The sequence below is a fragment of the Brachyhypopomus gauderio genome, unplaced genomic scaffold, assembly GCF_052324685.1.
Source record: "Brachyhypopomus gauderio isolate BG-103 unplaced genomic scaffold, BGAUD_0.2 sc37, whole genome shotgun sequence".
Lineage (NCBI taxonomy): Eukaryota > Metazoa > Chordata > Actinopteri > Gymnotiformes > Hypopomidae > Brachyhypopomus > Brachyhypopomus gauderio.
The window spans coordinates 1,520,832-1,547,438 of NW_027506867.1; the positions used below are offsets into that span (position 1 = coordinate 1,520,832).

A 26,607-nucleotide genomic window follows, 5' to 3' on the forward strand; every position below is an offset into this window, starting at 1 on the left:
TTTCTCAAGATCTGCTTTTGTCAAGAAATCTCTGATCTTATTGATATTCTTAAGATGATAAAAGGCTGACTTATTGATTTCATGTGACTAAAACTGATATCAGGATCTATTAATATGCCTAGGTTATAAGCTAGATCTTTAGAGTGTCGAGCTTTAGAAGAAAGACTTTTCCAGTCAGAGGACCATTTTCTATTTCTGACGCAGGAGAATTAGCTACTCATAACCTGCTTTTGTCATTTCGTCGTCACAGGTGTATTCCAGGAATGGGCAGTGTGTTTATACGTGCATGTGCATACTATGGCCAAATCCCCAGGCTTAGACATCCATTTACTGCAGTCAGGACAATAAAGATTATTTTTAAAAAGTAATCTAATCACCTGGATCTCTTTTTGGGGAGTGAGCATGTTCATAATGAGCAAACAAAATGAAGTAAGATGGAATAACACTGATCACTGCTCTAATGTGCTTAATTGAACTTACAAAAGGCTTATTGAACAGTTCCTTAGCTCCTCAGGGGTTTAAGGAAGCCAAAATACACAGTGCACCAATACTCCAGGGCTAGGCCAGGACTAGTCTAAGGCTAGTCCAGAAGTGGTACAGGGGTGGTGGGATACACTGGCCGAGGCAACATATGCAGTCCATTTGTGCTCTTAACAACTGGACTTGGCATGGCTCCAACACCAGACTCATCAGGTAAAAATCAAGTTCTTGAAAGGAGAAACTACATGGGATCTCTCTAACCCAGAGACAGAACCTCAAAGAACCTCTCTAACCCAGAGACAGAACCTCAAAGAACCTCTCTAACCCAGAGTCAGGACCTCACTCAGAACATCAGAGAACCAGTGTAACCCAGAGTCAGAACCTCAGATTCAGAACCTCAGAGAATCTCTGTAACCCAGAGTCAGGACCTGAAAGTCAGATGTTTTGTATAGGTCCCCTCTCCTTGTAGCCACACTAGAGATCATTTAAGAAGTGAAGAACAGGAAGAGGAAACAGCACAGAAAACAATATATATAAAAAACATGGATACAAAAAACTTTATTAGAACATGGATTCTAACTTAAATAAAATAAAACCTGACATTCACAGAAAACTTTCTTTAGCCTCTAAACACAAACATTTTTATATATGACGTTTAGTTGCCTGTTGTGGATGTACATTGTGGAACAAAAACTAATATATCAAGAACACGAAAAAAATGTTTTTGAAAAAGTAGAACAACCCACACTGAAGCAAATCATCAAATCACAATGCCTGCATTGAAGGCTTTTGAAGGTTTTCCATAATAAAAGTTCCCACAAACATCAAGAGCAAGTCCACATTTCACATAAAAATCTACAAATATCATTACAAAGGAGTTCCAGTACATAAAGGCCCATGCCAGTGTCTAATATTCAGTTATATAATAATCAATCAACCTAATTATCCTTAGCACATCTGTCACACACCACACTTCTGAATCACCCAAGCACAGCCGTGCATCGTCTCCCGATGCAGGAAATGACATACGACCGAACTTCACAGCCAAAGGTGGTGACTGATTGATCCGCAATACAAGGCACCGACACACGGACGCACTGGGACGGGCTGTTCTGAAGCAGACAGGCGCATGTGTAGAACCGTCAGGGCCCAAACCCAACAAACTGTCCCGATTAAGGGCAGTCCGGTTGTCAAGTTTGTTTTCAATTGCTTTCAACTCCAGTATTCTACAAAAGTCAGTCGATGGAAGCCATGGAGACAGAAGACGTGGTTCTGTCTCGGCTCCGTCTTGCGTGCCTGTAGGACTGATGGGAGGGCTTCTGTGGAGCAGGAGATGTTCAAAGAGTCTGCAGTTATGGTTTCAAAAGGTCTGCAGTTATAATTCAGTGAATCTACACGTGAGCGTCAGTGAATCTGTACAATGAATGACTCTACACTGGCAGAAAAGCCAATATATAAACAACTCGAACCTGATTTACCTGTTTTCTTGTAGATCCACCACTTTAATTCCAATCCCAGTTTAAATATTGCCTGCTTTTGACTCTAGGGATTGTGTGTGTGTGTGTGTGTGTGTGTGTGTGTGTGTGTGTGTGTGTGTGTGTGTGTGTGTGTGTGGTGTTCTTGACTGGTAGTGTGTTTAACCATCCCTCAACAATAGCCTTTATACTTCGGTCTCAGTATCTCTTCACCTGTCTGGAAAATGATTCGCCTGGCTCAGGTAACCACGCTGCAGACAGAATGCGTGTTTGGATGTGTCTGCCAGCCCTGTGAACCCCACAAGCCCCCAGAGCCCATAAGGAAAAGTAGTCAACAGACCCTTCTGCTCACACAGATGGTTCTACAAAACGCCGCCGTGAAACACACACCCCGCGGCGTCCACGATCCGCCGCCATCGTAACCCTGCAGCGTAGGAGTGTGTGGAGATGACATGAAAGATGTTTCTGGGTTTCTCCACCCCTCAGGTTCTTCATTTCTTCAGGTCGAACTTTGTATTTCATGAATTCACAATTCTGGTTTGTCAAAGCCAGATGGAGCAGAGTTCCTGGTGGGTGCCTGCTCTGACAGCATGGTTTAATCTGCAGCATACCTTAATCTGAGTCCTTAATAGTGCACAGATGTACAAATTATGTTTAGGGGCTCCAAGTGTGTTTTTTTTTTTTCATGCAAATTGCAAGGTGATGAGTGAGAAGAGAACTCGGGATGTAGATGCTTTGTTGGTGAGGCTGAATGAAAGGGGCATTCTGTGTGATCTAATCTGGGCTCTGTTGGGGCACAGAAGACACAGAGGATGGAGGGGCTGACCGCTCCACCCCTCCACCCAACCGATCCCAGCTACATCAGACAGACTCACACTTCCTGCTGCCGGACAAACTCCGTAGGCCACTGGTCCTCAGTGCAGAGATCCAGGATCTGAATACGGTCCTGGATTTCCTGAAGGAATGTCAGGAGAGAGAGAGAGAGAGAGAGAGAGAGAGAGAGAGAGAGAGGAAGTGAGCACAGAGGTGAGAATATTAACTTAAGTCCTTTCATTGCCCTTGAGCTGATCTCTCTCTCTCCCTCTCTGTCTAAATCTGTCTCCCACCTACACGGATGTCTAGACGAGACCCATCACCTCACATCCCGCAGAGGGGCCAAGACGCTCTGTCACAGAGCTGCAGGAACAAGAAGCACATAAAGCAGACAGGTAGTGAACGGCACCACCGCTCTTCAGCAGAGCTTAAGGTGTTTCTTAGCGTGCTGAAAGCCCAGGAGACGTAGGAGTTTGTTTTCTATTACGTTCACACAGCCAGGAGGCGGTAAATCACCGGGATGTATCGCTCGCATATGCCAGGTTAGCATTTTTAAGAAACTCCTTTCACCTCCCCACAGCCCACTCCCGGGCAGTTCCTAGCAACCAGCACACACTCGACAAGCGGTACACAGGTCCAGCAGAGAGGAAAACCATCAGACACAAACAAGATAGAGACAGAGAGGGTGGGGGAGAATCTAAATCGGTCTTAATTGGTCGCTGTGCACTGTATACTCCGGCTTTCACGGAGGTTATTCGAGAACGTTTTTCAGTAATGGTCTCAGGGAACAGCGAGTGCTCTAACTGTGGGTTCAGGACGGTGTCACTGTCTCACAACATCTACAACTGCAACAGGCCTTTTAGAAATGCACACATCCTCTAGGAGGCTGAACTTCCATGGCTGTGTCCATCACACACCTGCCTGTCTGCCATACACACACAGTTCACACACAACCACAAAGGCTCATAGATTCTTGCATTCAAATTCAAATGTAATTGCTGCCGTCATTGCATTAATGTTCTATAATCACATTATCAGACACACACACACACACACACAAACTTTTATTATTGTATTTATGTTTTCACCAGCTTTTGCTGCTTTGCCGACATGTCAAGTATCACAAACAGACATACACGCACACACACACACACACACACACACACCTCACTGGCAAGTTCGCTGTTCTCAGCAATGTGTCGTACCCCATTATTGCCGATGTCACTGGAGGCGTCAGATGATTGTCGTCGTCGGTAACGACCGGAGCCTGGGTTTATGTCGCTGTTAAACATGGGGTTGAACTTAGCCGCTCCCTCCAAAGATACCACACTGTCTGTATGTCTATGGGAGAGAGAGAGAGAGAGAGAGAGAGAGAGAGAGAGAGAGAGAGAGAGAGAGAGAGAGAGAGAGAGAGAGAGGGGTCAGATCTCTGGTTAATGTCTTATCATCTGCTTTCCAAACCACAGGCCGTTACTCTGAAAGCTGCAACAGAAGAAACTGAAAGGTTTTGTACTGGACATGGGCAGTGAAGAAAACCAGATCAGACTGAAGTCATCAGATGGGATGATCTGAACTGAATCTAGGGACCACAGCGGCGAGAAAGACATTCCTGATGACAGTAATCGGGAGACCCTTCTGCTGAGCTATGAGGTTATTATTAAGCTGATTATTGCTGTCTCTTCCCTTGAGTAGAAACGGAGTGAGAAAGACATACAGAGAGAGAACGAGAAAGAAAGAGAGAATGAAAAAGAAAGACAGCTGAGCAGTGGAAAAACTGAAGCGTTTATCTGTGATTGGCTCCCTCCACAGGCAGAATAGGGCTCTGGGAGTATAACAGCCAACCGAGTCCCGGTGACTGGGATAGCTTTCTAGACGCCCACCTTACGCCACTGGGACCGTTTTAAGCCAAGGGGACCCGTAAGGCAGTCTCACTCGGATCCCCCAATAAGATATCACATAAACAACTGTCAGCTAGAATTTTTTCTATTTACACCCAAACACACCCAAACACATACACATATCTGGGCTCTTTCTCTCATTTTAACCGCTAATGAAGGTGGTCAAATGTCCAGTTTAAACAGTTTCACACAGACATATGGTAGTTGCCAATGTAAGCAAATAAGAGTCATGACCAGACTGAGGTTTGGATGGTCCTGAATTAGCACTTTCACTATCCGTAGATGTTTGTGGTTAGTAATTTGAAGCATCTTGGGTCTAACTTTTAGACATACTGGGCGGTGGTGCCTTTCACTGCCTGTACACTGTCTGTCTGCTTTTTGTGCTGCTTGTTCCTGGGCCAATATGTTAATAAGTCAATACATATTCATGACCTAAGCAAAGAGACGGATGACTAGTCATGAACCGTTCCTATTCCAGTCCTCGCCTGCAGGTGGCGGCGGTTCTGCACAAGGCATTGTTTACATTCGTTGTTTATCTGTCACTACTTTGTTGTAGTTAGTGTACTTTTGTGTTAGGTTTTGTTTTCGCTTCAGTCATAAGCTTCAGCTGGGGATTTGCGTTCGCTTCCTTCATTGTTTTTTCTGCACGTTCTTTGCCAGTGACGCCATTCTTAAGACCGGCATTTCGTAGAGCAAAAAATCATGGCATTGACATCCTGCTCAACAAGTCAACTTCCTCTACCTCTACTCCTGCTACTGCAGTTGCAAAGTTTTGCTCTCTGCACAGACCACAAATTTACCATTTTTAATGATACCATTTTAAAAAATGGTACCATTTTTAACTATTTTGTCACAAACTTTTGCTGATGACGTGCATGTGTGACCATCTACTATGAACCATACGTAAATGTCGTCAAAATGTGGTAATACCATAAATCAAAACAACCTTACGTAGCGTCATTCGCTGTTAACGGCACGTTAAACCTGGTGGTAGGTTTCGTGAATTTGGCCCATTTTGTATTTGTTCCACCTTGTTTTGGACCGTAACTAAGCAACAGCTTTACTGGGCATTGCCAGCTTTATAGAGGCCAGCAAATGTGGACGAGTAGCCCTTCTCTACCAATGAAGAATTGGAAATCCTCCGGTTCCTGTACTGGACCTTGGCGCTATCAGGGAGCCAGCCCGCATTCGTGCCAATTTACAAAGATGCGTCATTTTGGGCCAATTTTCAAAGATGCATCATCAACAGAGAGGAGAGTGGCCCAACACACAATAGAAGTAAACAGAAGTAACAACAAGGCGGAGCACATAGATGAACTTAGAACCTTCCTGCTGTTGTTACATGTTTAATCAAATAAGCAAGGACGGATCAGCTGTTGGTGATAAGATTTTATGGTGGTATCTTGAGTATCCAGAGTATGTAAATGTATCTATGTTTTTATGAATATTATTGTGATGTCTCCTCTTTTGGCCCTTTTGTGTGTGTGGTTGACTGTTGACTGCAAATCAAATTAAATAATAACGTTAACGTTTATCAACCTAACATCGTTAATGACCAATGTGGTAGAAAATGCAGGGTCAGCTTTCTGCTTTGCTGTTGTTGATTTCATCACCGCGGTCATCTGGTTTGTTAAGTCTGTTACCCAGCACACCGCTGAGCACAACACGTCACGCTGGTCAATTATGTTCAGAGGAGAGTAGAGGAGAATTGACAGGATAATAAGCTTCATCTGCCTTCACATCTGAAGATGTCTTCAGACATCTCTGAAAACCATTCTGTTTCTCTTAAAGACAAAGACAAAACCACCACAGCCAATGAAGCAGAAGATGTGGATTCAATAAATTAACACATTTTGAAATATCTACTCTCCAACCATTTCAGCCTGAAAGTTGTGTGTAAAAAGGAATGCTCTGGTGTGTGTGTGTGTGTGTGTGTGTGTGTGTGTGTGTGTGTGTGTGTGTGTGTGTGTGTGAGTGTGTGCTCTTAGACACTGTTTCTGTTTCTTGAACCTCTAGCAACTGCCTCTCCAACCCCCACCCGTCAACCCCGCAGCACGGTTCTCACGGAGGCCCTCGCTGAACCCCAGCCATCTGGGGCAGAGAACGGGACCCCAAAGAAAAGCTCAGCAGTTTTAAACACAATCAGGCCTGTGTTGATGTTTTCTAATAAACATGTCTCTGTTTGTTAATCAGACACAGCCCGGCAGCCAAGTCCGCCCTGGGCAGCGTACGAGCTCAGACAGACAAGGCAGGGGGAAGCTAGTCCCCAGAGCTGCGGCGGAAAGCTAAGCGCTTCACAGAGCTTATTTACATCGCGGCCAGCCACAGTGTTTGTCGAGGATTTCGCCTGAAGCCCGTAAACCGATATGCACTAGCATGACACACTGAGGCCAAACTTCGGTTCCTTATTGCTTTCATTTGGCTACAGCCCATATGTCTTAGTAAGAATGACATTTTAACCTTGAACACAAGATAAACGCTAATATTCATTGTGTTAGCATAGCAGTCTTATCAATTCTCTAGGGGATATAAATAAGCATATTTTAATAATAATAATAATATACACATATTAATATTAAACATGATATTAAATTAACTATTTAAGGTGCACTTAGGAACAGTGAATGGAAGTTTATAATTCCTAGACTTTATAATGTCTTTTTAATTGAAAGCCAACATTCCATTGAGGCGTGTATTAGCTCTGGACGCCATGACCACTGTGAAGCTTCAGAAAAGACTAAACAGCCCTAGATTTTTTCACACATTCTCATTGTGATACCAGTGTTGTAGACACCACATGACTGTGTGCTTACCGGAGAGGGTCCTCGGAGTCATCGTAGTCATACTGACTCCGCAGTGTTTTAGCGAGAAAGATGATGATTCCGGCCACAATGAGTAGGAAGATGGAGACAGTGGCGATGGCGATACTGAGCACAAAAGGCCCAGAAACAATCTCCTCACAGCGTTCCCCACGATACCACCAATTCTCCCCAACTCGGCACCTTCACACACCCACACACAAACACACACCCACACACACAGACACACACACACACACACACCCATACCATCGCTTATAAGTGAAGGTCAATACACACAAACACACCACCAGTGTGTGTAAAAAAGGCACACAGACACATATTTGACTGCATCATTACAAGCTGAGAACACACCCAAACTTGTTCAGAAACACACAACTACACACGTGGTCACTATGCAAGGTCCAACAATCCTATGTAAACTTACACTCATATGTGCTCACACACAAGGTGTGTGTTTAGCAGTGCGGTCTTACCCAGCATATACTGTGTTTGGTTGTGGAGGTCAAAGGCCATCACCATCTCACCTGCATATGGCGCCCTTGTCAGGGATGATGTCACACTTGCCATCGTTAAGACAAAAGTCTTCTTGTATGTCACAGATGCTCTGACATGGCGTGCCGTCTACACTAATGTAGCCGGCGCTGCACACACACACTGCTTCACCTGTCCACTGATTCACCACACACTTCGAGAACTCGTTACATGCCTGGAACTTGCACAGGTCTGCTTTCTCACCTGCACACAGTGGACAGTAATATTCACAGGGGCTCTGACAGATCAACAGATTTTATATGTTACATGGATATACACACACACACACACACACACACACACACACACACACATAATTATCCTATGTATCATATGAGAATAATAATATCTAACATTACTTTCAAATTCAGGTTAACAGTAGAATAAACAGAATAAACCTTTATATTATTAGCAACTTAGAAAAGGTTTTTAATTAATTATACAGCTTTTGTGGCATCAAAAAATGTTGTGTTCTAAATGTAGTAAGTAAAATGTCTGAGTATTTTACTATTGGAGTGTATGATAAGCACCAGGGCTCAGACAGATTAAAATGAGCCTATCAGCAGAGACAACCACAAACTTACACTCCCTGACACACACACACACACACACACACACACACACACACACACACACACACACACACACTCCTCACTCAGATGGCACAAACAGTGCTGCATGTCTGGTCTTGTAATTTGGGGTCCACGCTCAAGAGTTTGCATCATCAGATTCCTGAGTGTAATGGCATTGTGCCTGTTTGCCTTCACAAGACTGAACATACCTAGTCTTAGCTGGTATGTCACAGCTCGAATCTCGGACTAGGATCTAATTTAAAGTGGCAAATTGGAGCACAATTTTAAATACCGTTAAAAGAAATTGTATTGTTGGACTGTTCTAGAACACCAGTCAGACAATGTCAGCATGCTAACAAATTATTATTGTAACAAATACGCCTGCTACCAATCACATTCTGGCTGCTGGAGAGTGTAAAATTATATTCGAAGACTTGCCATGACTCAAATTGAGCAATTAGAGTACACAGTGAAAAATGAATCTTCCAGAACCCTGTTTGAGTTACTCTCACTTTTGGGCACAATCCATGACAAATGAGACATGATCTTTATAGGAGTTGATTATTTACATGTGGGACCACATCCAAGTTAGATACTGAGCCTCTGTGATTTGTGCAAATACCCAGAGACTGCAAAATAAAGACTGCTTAACTCAATCTATTTTCTGGAAATACTTTTGACGAAAAAAGACTGCAGATGACTTGATTGTATGAATTTTGGCTCTTATGGGTTTTTTAAAGGTGTTAATAAATCGTATTTGATTTGACTTTTTTTTTAGATAATTGCTCTGTTATTCACCTGACTCAACATCCAGAGAATACTTGTCTATATCAAGGTTCAGTGTCTGAAATGCCGCGTTGCAGAAGTCCTCCAAAATAAGGTAGACTGCTGTGGTCACTTCCTGAGGAACAGGCTTTCCTAATCTCATCCTGCTGTTAACCACAATACTGCCGTTCCTGAAGTTCAGAATCTCCAAGTGCTGGAAGTTGCTAAGGTTGGACTGCAGGTATGGGACCAGCTAAAGAGACAAAAGAACACATCGAAGGGAACTATAACAACGTAATCACTCGTCAATGCCAAGTTATGAAAAGATAAGAGCATTTTCACATACCACAATTGTAGCAGAGTTAGCAACATTTTATGATGAACAATGACAGCATTGACTATCAAATATAAATTCTGGGGTAAACAGAATAAACAACCTAACATTCTGGAGAAAGCATAGCCAAATCCAGACAAGGATAGTGACAATTAACTTAGCCTGACAAAATCCTTAATTTTTTTCACATTTAATGTACTACAAGGCTCTTTAAGTCCATGCTGAGCAGATGGTACATAAAGACTTTAGCAGCTTTGCATAACAAATCGCCTGCCACCTGTGTCTTCAGGCCAATGCATACTTGCTTCTAACAGCTAATAGGCTAAGCAGAGCACTTGATATATAGGATCAAAAAAGGGCCTGGATTCGCAGCTGAATTGATTAACCACCAAAGTGCTTAAATGTCTTTTTTTTTCAATTAAATTAACTGAAATCACCTGGTGATCATATTTCACTCCCAGGTAATAGAATTGTCTATTTAAGATGGTAATATGGTATCATCTTACCAGATCCAGAAAGCGCTGTTCTAAAGTTCTGTATTCAGCAGAGCTCTTATTGAACAGACTCTCCGAGAACATCATGTTGGTGACTCGAAGACTGAAAAACACCGTGAGCGCTCGAACAGGACTGGTTGGCTTTGCAATGCCATCGTTGTCGGTGCTACGATGTAACAGACCACTTCCATACTCACTGTGACTCAAGTCATCATACTGGAAGATGTCAAAGGAGACATCAAGTTCAGATATGGTATGGATGTCTGGAATGTGAGTCGGTGTTGTGGAGTTATGGTCTTGGCTTTCACTGGAAGGAAGGAGACCGGGAAGACTAGGGGTTGACAAGACACCATCTTTGTGTGGATCAATGTCTGCGGAGAATCCTTTATCAGTTATATTGTCAGCAAATTGGAAGGCTGATGGGGAGAATGGAGGTACGGTGGTAGATGTGGGATTCATCTGAACATCTTCGGTGCCAATGAGAATGTCTGACGTTACTGTAGATGTCTCAGACAAGTCTTCCTCATTCTCGAGTCCTTCTGGTCCAAGAGGAGTGGCAACATATGTAAACCCAGTTTCAGTGTCCTTGACGACAGCTTGTATCAGACCCTGTGAAGTCACATTTTTAGGAGCAAATGAGGTGGCTGGACTACTGGGTAGAAGATCTGTTGGTGGGTATGGTGGAGAAGCATCCTCAGCTGGGTCAGAGTCAAATATTCTGGTAAACAGAGGGGTTGGTTCATCAGTTCTTAATGCTTCAGTGACCGCTGGTATAGATGCGGTGGTCATCTCCACAATGTCATCTTTGAATGGATCCTCATCTAAAGCTGGAGCATCTGAGACTTGCAGCACTATATCCATGTTCCCTCCGATAATCTCCACCCCAGCATTAGACAACTCCAACTCTGTTCCAAACCCAGTTGGCAACTCTGTCACATACTCAATGAACAGTTGCTCCTTAGCACCAGTGTCAGCGGTAGCCTCCTCTTCTGAGGCAACCACAGATCCTTCAGCATCTGTGGGCTCTGATGTAGTCAGTACCACGTTTGCCTCCTTGGCTGCTGTGCCTTCCGATTCAATGTCTGCTGAAGTTATGGCTTCTGATGTTACCTTCAAAGCTATTGGTGATGTGAAACCAGTGGTAACCTGTTCAAGCTCATCTTCAACCTTACTCTCGGTAGTCCCTGGACTTTCTGGAGCTGATGCTCTACCTGCACTGGGACCCTGAGGGGTGATGTAGTTTTGCACTGGGAGAACCATTACACCAGATATGGAAGAGAACGGTTCTTTTGGGTAGTAGTCAGTGTAAATGCTAGGAACCTTTTGGGTTTGCATTGAAAACTCCACTGTTGGGGTTTCAGTAGTCAAGGACACTGGGATCTGGTGTGTGGTTGTGTACTGACGGTGAGGGTGGATATCTTGGAGAACTCTGTTTAAGAATTGCCCTTCGGTGGTCATTTCTTGGGCATGTGCCGCTAGCTTCACCTCTCCATCTTCATTTGTCTTTTCATGGTCTTCCTCAGAGGCATTCTTCATTTCTTCAGCTTCCTCTCTGTTCTCTCCTAAACTGTCAGAAGGCTTTTCAGGAACCCATGGCCAAATGTCAGTGTCTTGGTCATCACCAGAACCTGACGCAGAGCCCGGGTCTGCATTGTCATTGTCCACTGACTCTTCTACTCCCTGAGGTCCCACTGGATGTATCTTGGTCTTGGAACTCTCTGCTTCAAATATGGTAGAAAGATTCTTCTTAACCACAGTAACTGGAGTTAGGCTACCAGTGGTCATTTCTAGGAAACCTTCTTCTTCGATGGAATCATTTTCTAAAGTAGAACAAAATACTATCAAGCATAAGTAAGTAACGGAGCTGATCTTCCTGTGACAGTAACCAGGTAAAAATGAAAAATGAGTTTATGTCTCATGCTTACTCTCTGTGTTTGATCTTGGAGCTGTGCTGGTCATCTCAGAACTGAAGGTAGGCTCGATATCCACGATACCAAGAGCTAATTCTGCAGGAGCTGGTCTGGGACTTTCTTCAAGGATGGTGATGTCATTTACACTAGTTAACTCACTCTTAGGGCTTATCCAGGGGTCATGAGGCTGCACAGGGTCAAACAGGAAAGCCTCAGTTTTGACAAAGATATCATTGCTGGTCAATTCTTGTCCAGAAATATGTGGTGTTTTTTCTGCAGCAAGGGCTTTATCCTAGAATAGGGAGCAGAAGAGTTTATTCAATTCATTTTTGCACATATTTAAATGTTACAGATATTTTTATGTTCAAGGTTTATGCATTCTTTGCACCATGATGTATGGATTTATATTATTCATTGTGACATGGGTTTACACAAATAAAGCAAAATTGTGGGAAGATAAATTTACAGCTCTGATGTGTAAGTTATGGTAAAAGCAAGTTAATCCGGCCAGTTTGCTGCACTTTGCTCTGGTGAATGAACACACACACACACACAGAACTCACGAGGGTACCATTCACGTATGCAAAACTAAGTCATGGAAGGTGTCCAATATTAAGCAACAAAACTGTGCAGAGAACATCGACATACAGACAAAAGTTTAAGTAGTTCTTAAGGTCTTCATGGAACACGTTTCTCCTAAACTCCTCAGTGATCTGCAGTGGATCGGCACCTTTTCCAGAGTAACTGCATTGGAAAATTTGCACCAGCACCAAAAGAAGTTCAGATGCACATAAGACTTTTCTGCAAGACTTTTATACTGACTCCCTGCTGCCACATGTCATTGTTAGAAAAAAAAAAAAAAATTATATACCTGCAGCCGGCACAAAATCACCATTAACTATATTAACAATATTTCTCTTAGCCGGCTATGCCAAACAGAACCTCTTAGCAAGACAAATCCTACTGTAACACCTTACGTCTTCCATAACTCAGCGTAGTTCATATGCTCATAGTTCATAGTTCTCAATTTTTTCATCTGGAACAAGTTAAGGCATGAAAAATAATGACCAGATGTACAGCTGTATAAGCTTCACCGGGCTCACATCCACATTATATATGTCTATTGACCTATGGCCGCACCATGTACCGGGGGGTGTCTGACCTTATTTATGATCGGAACAGGACGAGCAGGTAATAAGTGGAGTCGTACTGAAGCAAGTCGGCTATCCTCGAAAGAGCGGCCATTAAACGCAGGGAAAAAATGTCTTTACTGCTTTTGGGCCAAGGTTCCTTGATTCAGACCCGTGCTTCTGCCCTGTTACACTAGTCTGTTGTATCAGACATTCACTGTCCCTCATTCTGTACGTCAACAGATAATAAACAAAGCTGTGCAGCCGGCCCATAGGACACGAGTAAAATTCTGTTTGTCAAACTGGACAGATTTAATAAAGAATAGGCTTCAGATGTTCAACCAGTAAATTCTCCGTGTGTCAGTCCAGTACATGCATGCTTGCCAATACCTGTGTGTGTGTGTGTGTGTGTGTGTGTGTGTGTGTGTGTGTGTGTGTGTGTGTGTGTGTGTGTGTATGTGTGTGTGCATCAGAGAGAGAGAGAGAGAGAGAGAGAGAGAGAGAAACACATGTTCCTAGAGCCAGAACAGTGTGCAGAGGCCAAAACAAGACAGTAAATCAGTTTAATAAGGCCTGTGAAGAAAGTGGCAGTTTTGTGAAAAGCAAGGGGAAAAACAGAGAGAGTAAATTCTGAGATTATTGCTGCGTTTGCTTCTCAAATGTGTCTTTCTAATTAAACTCAACTCAGCTAGGAAAGCGGATCACCCACAGCAAGAAATACATGTCATCTCAAGATTCAAAGCAGGCTCTTTCTGTATTTCATGGTGATTGAGCTAAACAATTTTCATAATATGGCATGCTTTTAGTTGTGTCTTGAGATTTCTCAGGGAAAATAGACTTGAATATTTTTACAGACTCATGGAACTGTCCCATAACCATGTTGCAGTCAGCTTTAATGATGTACCCTGAAAACACGAATTTAGAGCAGGGCAATCGCTCTTATCATGCAGTAATAAAACATAAATATGATCAACATTAGCAGCTATCATTTTTCATTTAACAGTGGTTGACACGTTTCTGCCTGCGAATCAGAGTTGGACATTGAGACCAATGTGTCTCTGGACTAGGGGAACTGGACTACAGAGAGATGTGCTTATTGTAGACCTAGGTGGCCCTGTCAGTGATGACAGACTCACCATCGTGTCCCCGGAGTCGTGCAGTCGGCTGGTCGGTTTGGAAGACTGTAGCGTCTCCACTGTGGAGCCAAAAGCAGACAGATTGGATTACTGTCACGGAGAGTTGGGCATAATCCACTGTGTCATTCTGAAACAAGGTTGCGGTGATGACTGAGACTGCTCAGCTAAACCCAGAGATTAAAAAACTAGCCACAGCCAGCTTAGCGTGCAAGATTAAAATCTTTTCAAGAGAACTTCTAAAATAACTTCTAAAGAAGAGCTCTTTTAGCCATCCATTATCATTTTGCAATTATGGAAAGATGAAGTAAAAAAGATAAACATCTTCAGTGTTTGCAATTTCTTAATAACATATTGGTTGTAAATATATGGTTTATATGCCTTACTCTGTATTGTTATCATTAAAAATTAAGAAATAAATATATTCAGATTCCATTTGTTTTCACAAACCTTAGAAAGCATTCTTTTCCACAGTGATTCATCAGTTTTTGTGTCTTAAAAGCTGATTGTGTAGGGTTTCATCAGCTAGGACTGCACCTGTGACCTCTTTGGCCAATGAGACCTCGTTGGCTCTTTGAATCATGGGGGCTTGGGTCCCACTAAACACAGGTGCACGCTGGAACACTTCTCACCATGTTCCAACTGTAGAGAGCCAGGGTCCACATCCAGAGTGGTGTTTCCGTTATTCCCGAAGGCCTCCTTCTGCAGCGCCTCGGTGATGAAGCTGCGGAGATCTGTGATAGTGTAGACACCTATGGGCTCCTCTGGATCCGTGTAGGACTTCTCCACCCTGTTGGACTGGAGGGTGATGTGGTCCATGTTCTCCTTGTTAATGAGTGTGCCATCACCTGCCAAGACAATGGCGTAGTGTACCACCACTGCCAGACCTCTGTGGACCAGAAGACAGAACCCTGGTGAACCAGTACTACTCTACTACTACCTCTACATCGCATTATTAATAATATGACCAATGGAATTTGACACCATTTGCTGGTTTGGGATTCTGGGGGGGGGGGGTGCCACACCAAAAACCCACACCCATACTTAAACCTCACCTACAAACCACACCCATACTTAAACCTCACCTACAAACCACACCCATATTTAATCCTCACCTACAAGCCACACCTCCTTCTACATCTGTTGTCTAACTGGGAATTTACCACTAACAGGTAATATTGTGCAGGTGAGACTGGTGCTGCTTTAACATTGTCCCAGTCATCAGGGAGCCTACTTAGTGTTTGTAATTGTGAACTGTGAGAATTAAATGCTTACAGTATTTGTAAACTGTAAAACAGTTTGATGTGCATGTATGTTCAGATGAAAAATATGTTACTCACCCTTCAATGTCTTTTTGAGGCCTTGTTCAGTTTTTCAAGGGAAAAAAGAGAAAAATGTATTTAGCATTATTACTGATATCTTTCCAATCTTTTCTGGAACCACGCAGGGTATTGAATTATCAAAGTCACCGGTATCGGCTCCTACCTGTATTCAAGTACAAAAACACTCTTGAACTCTGGACGTTTTTCAAAGGCATCTTGGATCTTTAGACAGAGAGAAAAAAAGGTGACGTGAAATAGATATTAAGACATTTCCAGAGGCCAGGACTCTCTACATGATGAAATCCTAAGAAATGAGAATCCATCTGGTAATGAACATTGTGTTTCCTTAGCACAGCCTGACAGTTTTCCAAAGGTACCAGTTCCTTGGACTCAGAAAAGTAATTCGTGGTAACCTCAGCTCTTTGTATACAACAGGTTTTCTCATAAGGACAGTTCTGTTTTTACCACCCTATATCATATATTTAGGTGGCCTGAACGTTTTTTTACCTGGCAAAAATAAATTAATCTAGCCAAAAATATTGCGACTTTGTAAGGTACCTATAATATGGCAAGGAAAAATGGACAATTGGGTGGAGAGAATGAGATGTAGGTGAATGCCAAAGGTGGAGAAGAGGGTGGAGATTAAGTGGTTGGTCAGACATTCTTCATACAACGTTCACACTTTAAGATTTACAGAATAATGGTGCTGAATTATGGCAGTAGACCAAGCATGTGAATTTCCAGATGTTCAAAGTTATTTGATTATGCTAATTTGGGGACATTAGCAGTAGCATTTTTAAGTGGTTATATTTGGGCTTTGGTTACAGGAGATGTGTCCAGTTTTAAGTTTGAGGAGGTGTTTTAATTTAAGGCCTGCACCCACCTTTGTGATGAACTGTTCAGACAGATGTTGGTAGTAAAAGCTCGATGGGTCTCTGAGTGCATTATCATAAGTTTCTCCTCTCAGTTTAATATTCAGTCGCACTGTATAATCGGCCTCTAGACGACGGGGTCGCTGCAGAACATCACCAACTGCACTGCCAATCTGGACAGTTGAGAAATGCATGTTTCATGTTAACAAACGGACCTGTCAAGTGCCTCTTCATATATCTAGAAAATAGAAAACCACTGAATATACTTTGAACGCTAAGCCATAATAAATCCCATTCTGTATTGCATGTACATTCTTAAAAAGTGATTGCTAACCACGTTGTTATCAAGAAGGTTGTCCTCTGTAAAAACTGAGGAAATGCTTTTTTCATTTGGGCCCACTGTAACAATGTCATCCTTGACTAATGGTGATCCTCCTGGAGCACCTTTTGATACGGTCATCTCCACAGGTGCCCCGGGTGCTTCAGAGATGCCCTCAACCTCAGTTCCAAATGAGTCATTTCCTGCAGTGACTTCAGGTTCTTCCTTTTTCCCAGCTACCTCAGGGTAATGAGAAGCAGATTGAGGTAGCACTTCAGTAAATCCAGACACCTGTGTTACATCATGTTTGCCTTCCTTAACTGCAGTTGTATATAAGGCTAAAGTTGTGACCTCAACAAGTTCAGTAATATTGTGCATGTCCTCGTCTACAGCAACCTTGAATGTGTCCTTGTGTACATCAGCTACAGGAGGGTCATGAATCACTGTGGTTTCAGGCCAGTGAAAATTTGTGTCCTCGAGAACCTCAGGTGTGGCTGTAATATCAGGCATGTCTACATTTACAGTAAGAAGTGCTGCCATGTCCAAATCATCAAGAATCTTGGGTACTTCTGTATGTTCAGAAACGTCTTCCTGTTTAGTAGGTGGAGGTTTGTCTTTCACCTCCACCGTTTCTGTTTTCTTCTCCTCAGCTGTAGCTTTAGGCAGTTTCTCTCCAAGTATCTCCATGCTACCAGCCTGAGATGTGTAATCTTCAGTATGAGGTGTAATCTCAGATTTGAGGTCTTTAGCGTCAGGCGTGTCATTTTCAACACGAGCATCATGTATCACTACAGATGTGACCTCTTCAACTGTAATCGTAGGTATGACTGCATAGGGGATATCTTCAACACCAGCATAAGATATGACCTTGAATGTTACATCCTCCTCAGTAGCAACTGGTATAGTGTGACGTGAGCTTTCATCAATAGTGTATTTGGCTTCTTCGTTTCCATCAGTGAAATCATAGGTGACTTCAGGAGTGATTTCTGCAGTATCTGTAGTTTGCTCCTCACGGCCTATAGCTTCTATAGGTCTTGCTTCCTGAATGTCCCCCGTTGTAGTGACAGTTGCCTCTGTAACAGTATCAGGTATGATTGTAATGACTTCTGGTGTGCCTTCCACTGACTCCCCAGCAATGGTAGCAACAAATGTGTTTTCGGTGATGTGTAAATTCTCCTGTAAAAAGATCTGCCTTCCTGAATCACTGACCTCATCAACAGTTCCAGGTACCTTGTCCTCAATAACTAACTCAGATTGAACCTCACTGTCTCCGGTTGTAACCTCTTCCCAGGACACATGATCACTACCTGTTTCAGGCAGTTTATTCAGCAGGTTGTCAGGTTTGCCATCAGGTCTTGCAGTCAAATTCACCACTGTTTGTTCAAATTCAGTAGGTTCAGGAAAGTACTCTAAAGTAGATTCAGGAAAGTAATCTTGAGTAAGTGAAAGGGAAGACTGCACTGCTTGTGTTGCCTGCACAGGTTCCATAGTTACACCTTCAGCTGTGGCTACAGAAATTTGTTCTAAATCAGAATTCACGGGAGTTTCAACAAGAGGTTTCAAAGTAGCCTCTGAAGCCACCCCATCCTCAAAGGCAACTGCTGTGATTTTACTGGTATTTCTTTGTGTGGTGTCCTGGACCACATGCAGTTCAGTTCCTGATCTCCTCTGTCCAGTTGTCGGAACAACAATATCTGCCAAGAACTCAGGAGTGGTCTCATCTGATTCCTCCAAGGTCATGGTAGAATCAGGCTTAGTGGTAACATATAAAGCAACCTCCAGCCCTGTGGCCATATTGGTGGCTGGGATTAACCGCACTGTACTCTGTGTTGTTGCAATTGCGGAGTCTATTGAAGGGACCATAGCTTGTTCTGAAGTGCCCAGTGAGGAATCTCTCAGATCTGTTTCTGGGTTTTTTGCTTGTGGAGAAGTTATGCTTTCAACTGCAAAGAAAGAGACAAGAAAGTGATTAGTGACGACCGACCTGATTACCTTTTATAGTACTGGGAGATGAAGTAGAAGATAGACGTATCTGCTAAAACAACCTAGATATAGTATTTACCTAAACTAAACTCAGGTTATTTCAGTAACATGCATGTGAACTGCTGCATCCCATGCAGGCTTTGTGGGGTCTATTGAGCCAGCTGATCTACATACTATAACTACATACCATAACTACATACTATAACTACATACTATAGCTACGTACTATAACTATATACCATAACTACGTACTATAGCTACGTACTATAACTATATACCATAACTACGTACTATAGCTATGTACTATAACTACATACCATAACTACGTACTATAACTACGTACTATAGCTACGTACTATAACTGCATACTATAACTACGTACTATAACTACATACTATAGTTACATACTATAGCTACATACTATAGCTACGTACTATAACAATATACTATAACTACGTACTATAACTACTTACTATATGTACTATAGGTACGTACTATAACTACATACTATAACTGCATACTATAGCTACGTACTATAACTACGTACTATAGCTACGTACTATAACAACATATTATAACTACATACTATAACTACATACTATAAACCTATTCAGGAAGCGTCTTTCTAAGCACATTTACCAGTTTAACATGTGAACTGTTTCTGGTTACCTTTGCAGTAAAGTTAAAGTGCATAGTATTGTAGTGGAGTGCTGGTATAGGGCACAGGTGAAAGTACTGCTAAATGCGACTAGATAAGCAAACAGACCTTGCTTGCTAACGGTGATGACATCATCAGGAGGAGTAACTGTGGTCTTGTGGCTGTTGAAGGGAAGAATATCACGAAAACGTTTAAGTACTTAACCAAAGGAAAGTGAAAATGTGACAATTTATTCCAAACTGTGTGTGTGTGTGTGTGTGTGTGTGTGTGTGTGTGTGTGTGTGTGTGTGTGTGTGTGTGTGTGTGTGTGTGTGTGTGTGTGTGTGTGTGTGTGTGTGTGTGTGTGTGTGTGTTGTGGGAAAGGAACTTTGTGGTTGAGGGAAAGTAATATATATTTGACTGAAAACATGACAACTCACCTTGTTGTTGTTGCAATTTGCATTCTCTGAAATGATAAGAGGAAAACAAATCAACCAGTAACAGAAGCCATTAGCAGTATAAATATGTAATATATAATATAATATATGTGTGAGACCATATGCTGGTGCAGTGGGCCCTGAGTTCCTTCTGATGCATGACAATGCTAGGCCTCATTTGGCTAAAGTGTGTCAGCCATTCCTGCTTGATGAAGGCATTGATGCTATGGACCGGCCTGCCCGTTCCCCAGACCTGAATCCAATCGAGCACATCTGGGACATCATGTCTCATTCCATCCAACAATGCTACGTTTTGAATACAATTCCAAATATATATACCGTCAGGGCCCTCTACGCCCTCTCAGAGGGCCTAAAATATTCTTAAAATTTAAATAGATATAATTTATAAAAAAAGTTTTTATCTACTCACAATTTGACAATCGACATCTAAACAATTACAGAAATATAAGCAAATAAATTATTCACCCGTGTTTATTCAATCTGTGTTGGAAGGTGAAGGGTTAAGTGGAAGCCTGTGAGCCTGTGTCTCCCCCTATCAGGACTGTGATGCCCGCTGTTCGTTTACAGAGGGCCTGGCAGTTATAATTCAGCACAATACCAGTTTCAAATGACAGTAAAATTGACCAATCATGGACTTGTGCTAGCGGGCCGCCCAATGGAGGATGGGTTCCCTTTTGAGTCTTGGTCCTCCCGAGGTTTCTTCCTAATCCCCACCATCATAGGGAGTTTTTCCTCGCCACTGTCGTCTTTGGCTTGATCATTAGGGATTTGGACCCATACGATTGTAAAGCTGCTTTGTGACAACATGTGTTGTAAAAAGCGCTATATAAATAAATTTGACTTTGACTTTGACTTTAATATGACGTTGGTCTGCCCTTTGCAGCTAGAACAGCTTCAACTCTTCTGGGAAGGCTGTCCACAAGGTTTAGGAGTGTGTTTCTGGGAATTTTTGACCATTCTCCCATTAACACATTTGTGAGGTCACATACAGATGAACAAGAAGGCCTGGCTCTCCTCTCTAATTCATCCCAATGGTATTCTACCGGATTGAGGTCAGGACTCAGGCCAGTGCAGGCCAGTCAAGCTCATCCACACCAAACTCTGCCATCCATGTTTTTATGAACATTGTATATATATTTATTAGGGGTGGGACGCGATTAAAAAAATTAATCGAATTAATTGGAAGCTTTGTAATTAATTAATCGAAATTAATCGCATTTTAATCGCATTTCAGTATTTAACATGAGAAATATTAATTTAAGTTTGAATGATGAATGAATCAATGAACATAATCATAAACTTCAACATCTTGTTTATTTTTCCACCAGTCTACTACGAAGACCAATATTTAGGGAGTTTTGCTCAGGATATTGGAAGAATTGAAGTAAATCAGAAGATGTTTTTTAATACCATTTTAGATGGTAGACTTTCTTTAATTTCCCAGGCCTCTGCCATAGGCATCTTCATAGTGCCTAGAAGTGGTCTTCTGCATGCTCAAAGCAAATGACTGGATCTTCATCATCTATAGATTCATCATCTATAATATGAGCTATCACACCAAGATCATTCTTGTTGCTAACAGAGGTCCAGTGATCCCCAGTCAGAGCCACATTTGTGGCACTCTTCACAATAACCCGTTTTAATTCTTTCCTCATCATACAGCTGCTGGATTTTCTTCGACATTGTCTTTCTGGGGTGAGTTTCCCAAAACGTTCTTAGTGCCAAGTACTTCTTCACCTCGTTCTTACGTACGAGGTTAAGAAGTACTTGGCGCTAAGAACGTTTTGGGAAACTCACCCCTGGACGGTAGTTCGTAACTTGCATCAGTTGACGCAATTCGCAGCGCTTCTTGTAAGCATTTATCTTCGACCACAGAGAGCGGACAACACAAATAATGTGACGCATCATGTGTAAACGCGTGCGGAGTCGCGCGCTACGGCCATTCGCGAAAGTTTAATCCAGTCTTAATGGTCCAATGAAGGTAATTTAAAAACCAGGACGTTTCCTCACAGGATGTGAATTACGGACGTTTGGTCACCCTATCGTACTAGGAATACATTTAGCAGCTAAGTTATCATTACTGACCTGCGCGTTAAGCTGGGCGTACACTGTGCGATTTTAGGCCCATTTTCAGCCGATTTTTCACTCGTTTCGGCTCAATCGCGTGTCGTGCATCGTATAGTTTACACAGGTAAACGAGGAACGATTCACACCTCACGACCAACTCCCGATCAGAAATCGCAGCGTCGCAAGAACATCAAACATGTTTGAAATTCAAATCGCTCCTCGTGAGAGTATCGCACTGTTGAAGCAGCTCCACGAGCCGACTCTCCCTGCGATTTAGTCGTACAGTTTGAGCTGGAGCTGAGTACACGATTTAAAATATCGCACAGTGTACGCCCAGCTTTAGCCGCAACATGTTTTGCGTTGAGGTGGTAACGAAGGGTGGAAGTGCTCCTGTGATAAGCGAACTCCTTCCTACATAAAGTGTAAATAACACTATTTTTGTTTGTACTTCCATCTGAAAGTTTCTTATATTTAAATTTCCCATCCACCAGCGTAGCCTCTTCAGTCATCTCCATCATGATCATCTTATTGTGTGTCCATAATCTGTATGCCCGGAACTCGCGCACTGAGAAACATTCCACGGTGCAAAAGTGTCTCGTCCGTTAAATGCGTTAAAATGCGTTAATTTTTTTAGTGCGTTAATTTTCCTGTAATTAATTAATCGAAATTAACGCGTTAAAATCCCACCACTAATATTTATATATGTATAATACTTGTATATACTACTACTGAATATGCTACTACTTTTTATACTACAATATACTAATTTGACACGTTTAGCCCCTCCTTCTCGCTCCGCAACGCACACAGTATTACATAATTATTCTATATATACTAATTAATATATTAATTAAATCACTATTTCTTTTGGCATAATATTGAACAGTATTGAAGAATATTGAAGGCTGCTGGGGAAAGAGTGTAGTAGAGTGTAGAAGTGTAGAGTGTAGTAAAGTTCCACCCACACTGTTAACGAGGCTGAGGTGCTCGTCTGATTGGCTGAAGTTCCTGCCGATGTCACGGACACAAGTGCTGCCGTTCTGACACCTGGCCACCCATAGCTGGTATTCATCTCTCTCAGGCAGCCTGTCCCAGAAGATCCTAAACGCCTCCCACACAGTCTCTTGACACACTGAAGAGCAAGCACACACAGACACACCCGCCCGTACTCCATTACAACACCAGAAATCTGGTATAACGCTGACAGTTGAGTTCAAACGTGAACATCAATTTTGTTTAAGAGCCATTAATAATTTCTACATGATTTCATGTTGTTGGTTCATAAATGTCTGAAGTAAAATGTTGGAGGCTGTAAATTGCAGCACGATTGGCAGCAGTGAAGCGTGGTAGTTTTGGGGCTGGGCTGGTGTTTTATGTAAACAGACTGTTTGATGGACAGGAGAGGGTCATTACTCAAACCAAAACATCATCACTGGAAACCCCACCACCTCCCTTATGATGGATCACCATTTCAGGGGAAAATAATAATGATGAAAGTAACAAGCGACATAATGGAAACAATTTTACTAATCTGCTCACACACTCAAACACACACACACACACACACACACACACACAACCACACACACGTCAGATATTCCAAACACGTTCACAGGTCCTTTCGTTTTCCCAGTTTTACGAAGCCCTTGCTATTTCGACATGTGTGTGACTCCGCATACTTACACAGTGTAACGTGCATGTGGAAAAATAAACAGGACCTGGTCAGGGCACTTATCCCTGGATAACATTTGAGCTGTGTCACTTGACACCCCCAAAGCCCCCCCCCCCCCATCCCACACACACACACACACGCAAACATACACACACACACACACACACACACACACATATGCACACACACAGACACACAAACACACACATGCAAACACACACACACACACACACACACAAACACATATACACACCCAACCCTGCCCCCCCAACACACAGACACTCACACACACACACACACACACACATACATACACAACCCAACCATCACCCCTGCCTGCCTGCTGAGCCAGGGGGGGGCAGCAGAATTGGGGGGTGGGGGGGGGGGGGGGTTGGACCTCACATTTTCCTGGCATACCCAGAGTCCTGATCAATGTCTACAATGTGTACAAGAGAGTCTAAGTAGCTTGGCAGAGGCATGGATAAGGGGAGACAAAGAGGTAGAGTGAGAGAGAGATGGAAGGAACAGGAGAGAAAAAAGGGGTGAAAAGAAACAGTGATGCATTTACTACATGCTGCAGGCACATTAATCATATATTATATACAGTATCATATATCAAACATATCAAACACACAGGATCACTTCACTTCAAAAGCAGCAATGTGATGGGCCCATTCTATATGGAGACCCAACAAACAAACCTCACCATCATGGAGTGAACATGATCACTCTCCAACATGATCACTCTCCAGCCGTCTCACACCTGACCTACAGCGGCCACACGGTGATGCTGGACTGTGGTACTTAGATTTGTTGGACTGTAACATTACCATGATATTTTGAGGGCTCAGTGTTACAGGTTACAGGTTAATCCTGTTAGCTGTGGGCACGCAGGTGGTAAAACTCACTGTGGCAGAGATACAGGCAGAACTTGGCTTAAGCATTCGATTCTCACAAATCTCTTTATTGGGGTGCGCGCTGTGTTCATTGCATGTTTTCTATTGTACGTTTATGTGGAAAATCGCATGGCATTAAGAAGCTAACTCAGAAGCCAAACATAATCAACCAGACCACACCTCAGAATCCATCCACTGAATCCTAATGGTGTATTATTCACCTCAGTGCTTAAGTCACAGAGTGCATTCGATGGACCCCACCAGTTTCAGAGCTCACCTCGTAGGTAAAAGTAGTCCAGGTGATTCTGTAGGACCTGCTTCACGTTCTCCTCAGAGCAGAGTTTTATTCTGCCGGGGAAGAGTGTGTGTCGTCTTCTGCTGAGTTCAGAAGCTACTGAAGAAGAGCCTGTAACACATAATCACTCATCACTCACTCAGTTTTAGAAGTTTTACGCTTTGTGTATATATAGTGTACACACACACACACACACACACACACACACACACACACACACACACACACACACACTTTATTCGGTACACCTATTAGGATTTTTGCGTCATGGATGTTACGATATGGGTGCCGGCCCCTATGTCCAAAACAGCAGTATTTCATGTTGTCCTGTTGTTGTTGCGTTGTGTTCCTCCCTCAGGTGGGCGGGGCCTATGATCCGCCTCACCTGACGGTCATTTGCTTGTCTATATATGTCTTGTCTTTGTACCAGTTGACTGCTGGTCATTGTATACTTAATTTGGATCATGTCGTGGGTTTTCAGTTGGTGCATGTTATCCATTAAATCCTCCTTTTTCCCTGAGACTGGCGTGATCGCTTCCTTTTTATTTTGCACTCCTTGTCTGTCACAATGGATCATGTCAGCAAATGTCAACATGGGCCAAAATCTCTGAGCCTGCAATATGTGCCCCAAAGAATCAAAGAAGTTTAAAAGGAAAAATGAGGTTCAGCACTGTAGAAAGGTGTACCTAATAGCCTGGCCAGTGAGTTCTTGTGCAGCTAAGATTCAATGAAAGAGCTTCAAGCTCCCAAGATCTGAGCTTGAGGAGAAAAAACGGCCACCCAGAGGAGGGTTAGTGAGGAATAAAATTTAGAGAGAGATAGAGAGAGTGAGATGGAGAGAGGGAGGGAGATGGAGATAATATAATTAGATGTATCTGTTGTGTGAGAAGCACTGACATGGTCCGAAACAGTACATGTTGGACACAGGTCTGTCTGAAACATTGTTTACTACAGTACACTGCAGTTACTCACACCAAGTTTATTGACAACTAAAAACTATGCACTAGACAGTACTGTACAAAGGTTTAAAACAACCTTTGCTTTTAAAACAGCATTAATTCTCTAGATCTTGATCTTGAAATCTTTTAAGTATACTGGCGTGCTGCTTTTGCTCAGCTGGTCCATTGTTCCAAGCCTCTTGGAGAACTCGCCACAGTTAGTCTAAAGTCTTGCATGGTCTCATGTCTCTACATGTAATCCCACACTGAGTCAATGATGTTAAAGTCAGGGCTCTGTCTTTATGACTTATATCATCTGTTTGGGGTCATCGTCATGCTGGAGAATAAAAATGGGACTAATCAGACGCTTCCATGAAGGAACAGTTGACGAGTGATTGTCTGTCTGGACGTCTCAACAGTGAGGGGTCCATTATTTTTGACAGAATCACCAACTCCATTAGCAAGATGACACAGCCCCAAACCTGCAGGGAAGCTCCAGTGTGCTTCGGTGTTGAATGGAGACTTTTCAGCCCCCCTACGGACAAACTACCTTCAGTCTGAGCCATACATTTAAAATTGGACTCATAAGTCCAGATCACCTGCTGTCAAACGGATTGCACTCCAGTCCTTGTGTGGTTGTACACGTGAGATGTTTGGCTTTGTTTCCCACTCTGTGCCATGGTTTATTAGTCACAACTTTGCCATGAAGACCACTTCTCACAAGACATCTCCAGAGTTCTCCGGGTGTACCAGGGTGGCTTTTGGTAGTTCTGAGCTGAGGTCGGTGCTGG

At 42.8% G+C, this 26,607-nt stretch overlaps 1 protein-coding gene across 1 annotated transcript; it reads right to left on the bottom strand.

Moving 5' to 3' along the window:
* Positions 1 to 1,099: 1,099 nt before the first annotated feature.
* On the bottom strand, positions 1,100 to 25,794 carry impg2b (interphotoreceptor matrix proteoglycan 2b). Its single transcript, XM_076985286.1, has 18 exons — positions 25,776 to 25,794; positions 24,861 to 24,989; positions 22,981 to 23,147; positions 19,931 to 19,956; positions 19,620 to 19,672; positions 16,886 to 18,813; positions 16,563 to 16,724; positions 15,843 to 15,901; positions 15,698 to 15,718; positions 14,990 to 15,246; positions 14,361 to 14,419; positions 12,110 to 12,386; positions 10,197 to 12,004; positions 9,390 to 9,609; positions 8,013 to 8,223; positions 7,480 to 7,668; positions 3,974 to 4,109; positions 1,100 to 2,910 (listed from the first exon to the last, which is right to left on the bottom strand). The coding sequence occupies exons 1-18, from the start codon at positions 25,792 to 25,794 to the stop codon at positions 2,827 to 2,829; spliced, it is 5,805 nt and encodes a 1,934-aa protein (XP_076841401.1). The 3' UTR covers positions 1,100 to 2,826.
* Between the last annotated feature and the right edge of the window lie 813 nt (positions 25,795 to 26,607).

Excerpts from the sequence above, each read along its gene's own strand:
- impg2b (XM_076985286.1), bottom strand. Across the intron at positions 19,957-22,980 it reads ACCTCAGCCTCGTTAACAGT|AGAATGCAAATTGCAACAAC; the intron begins GTGGGTGGAACT and ends TTATCATTTCAG. Across the intron at positions 7,669-8,012 it reads GACAAGGGCGCCATATGCAG|GTGCCGAGTTGGGGAGAATT; the intron begins GTGAGATGGTGA and ends GGGTGTGTGAAG.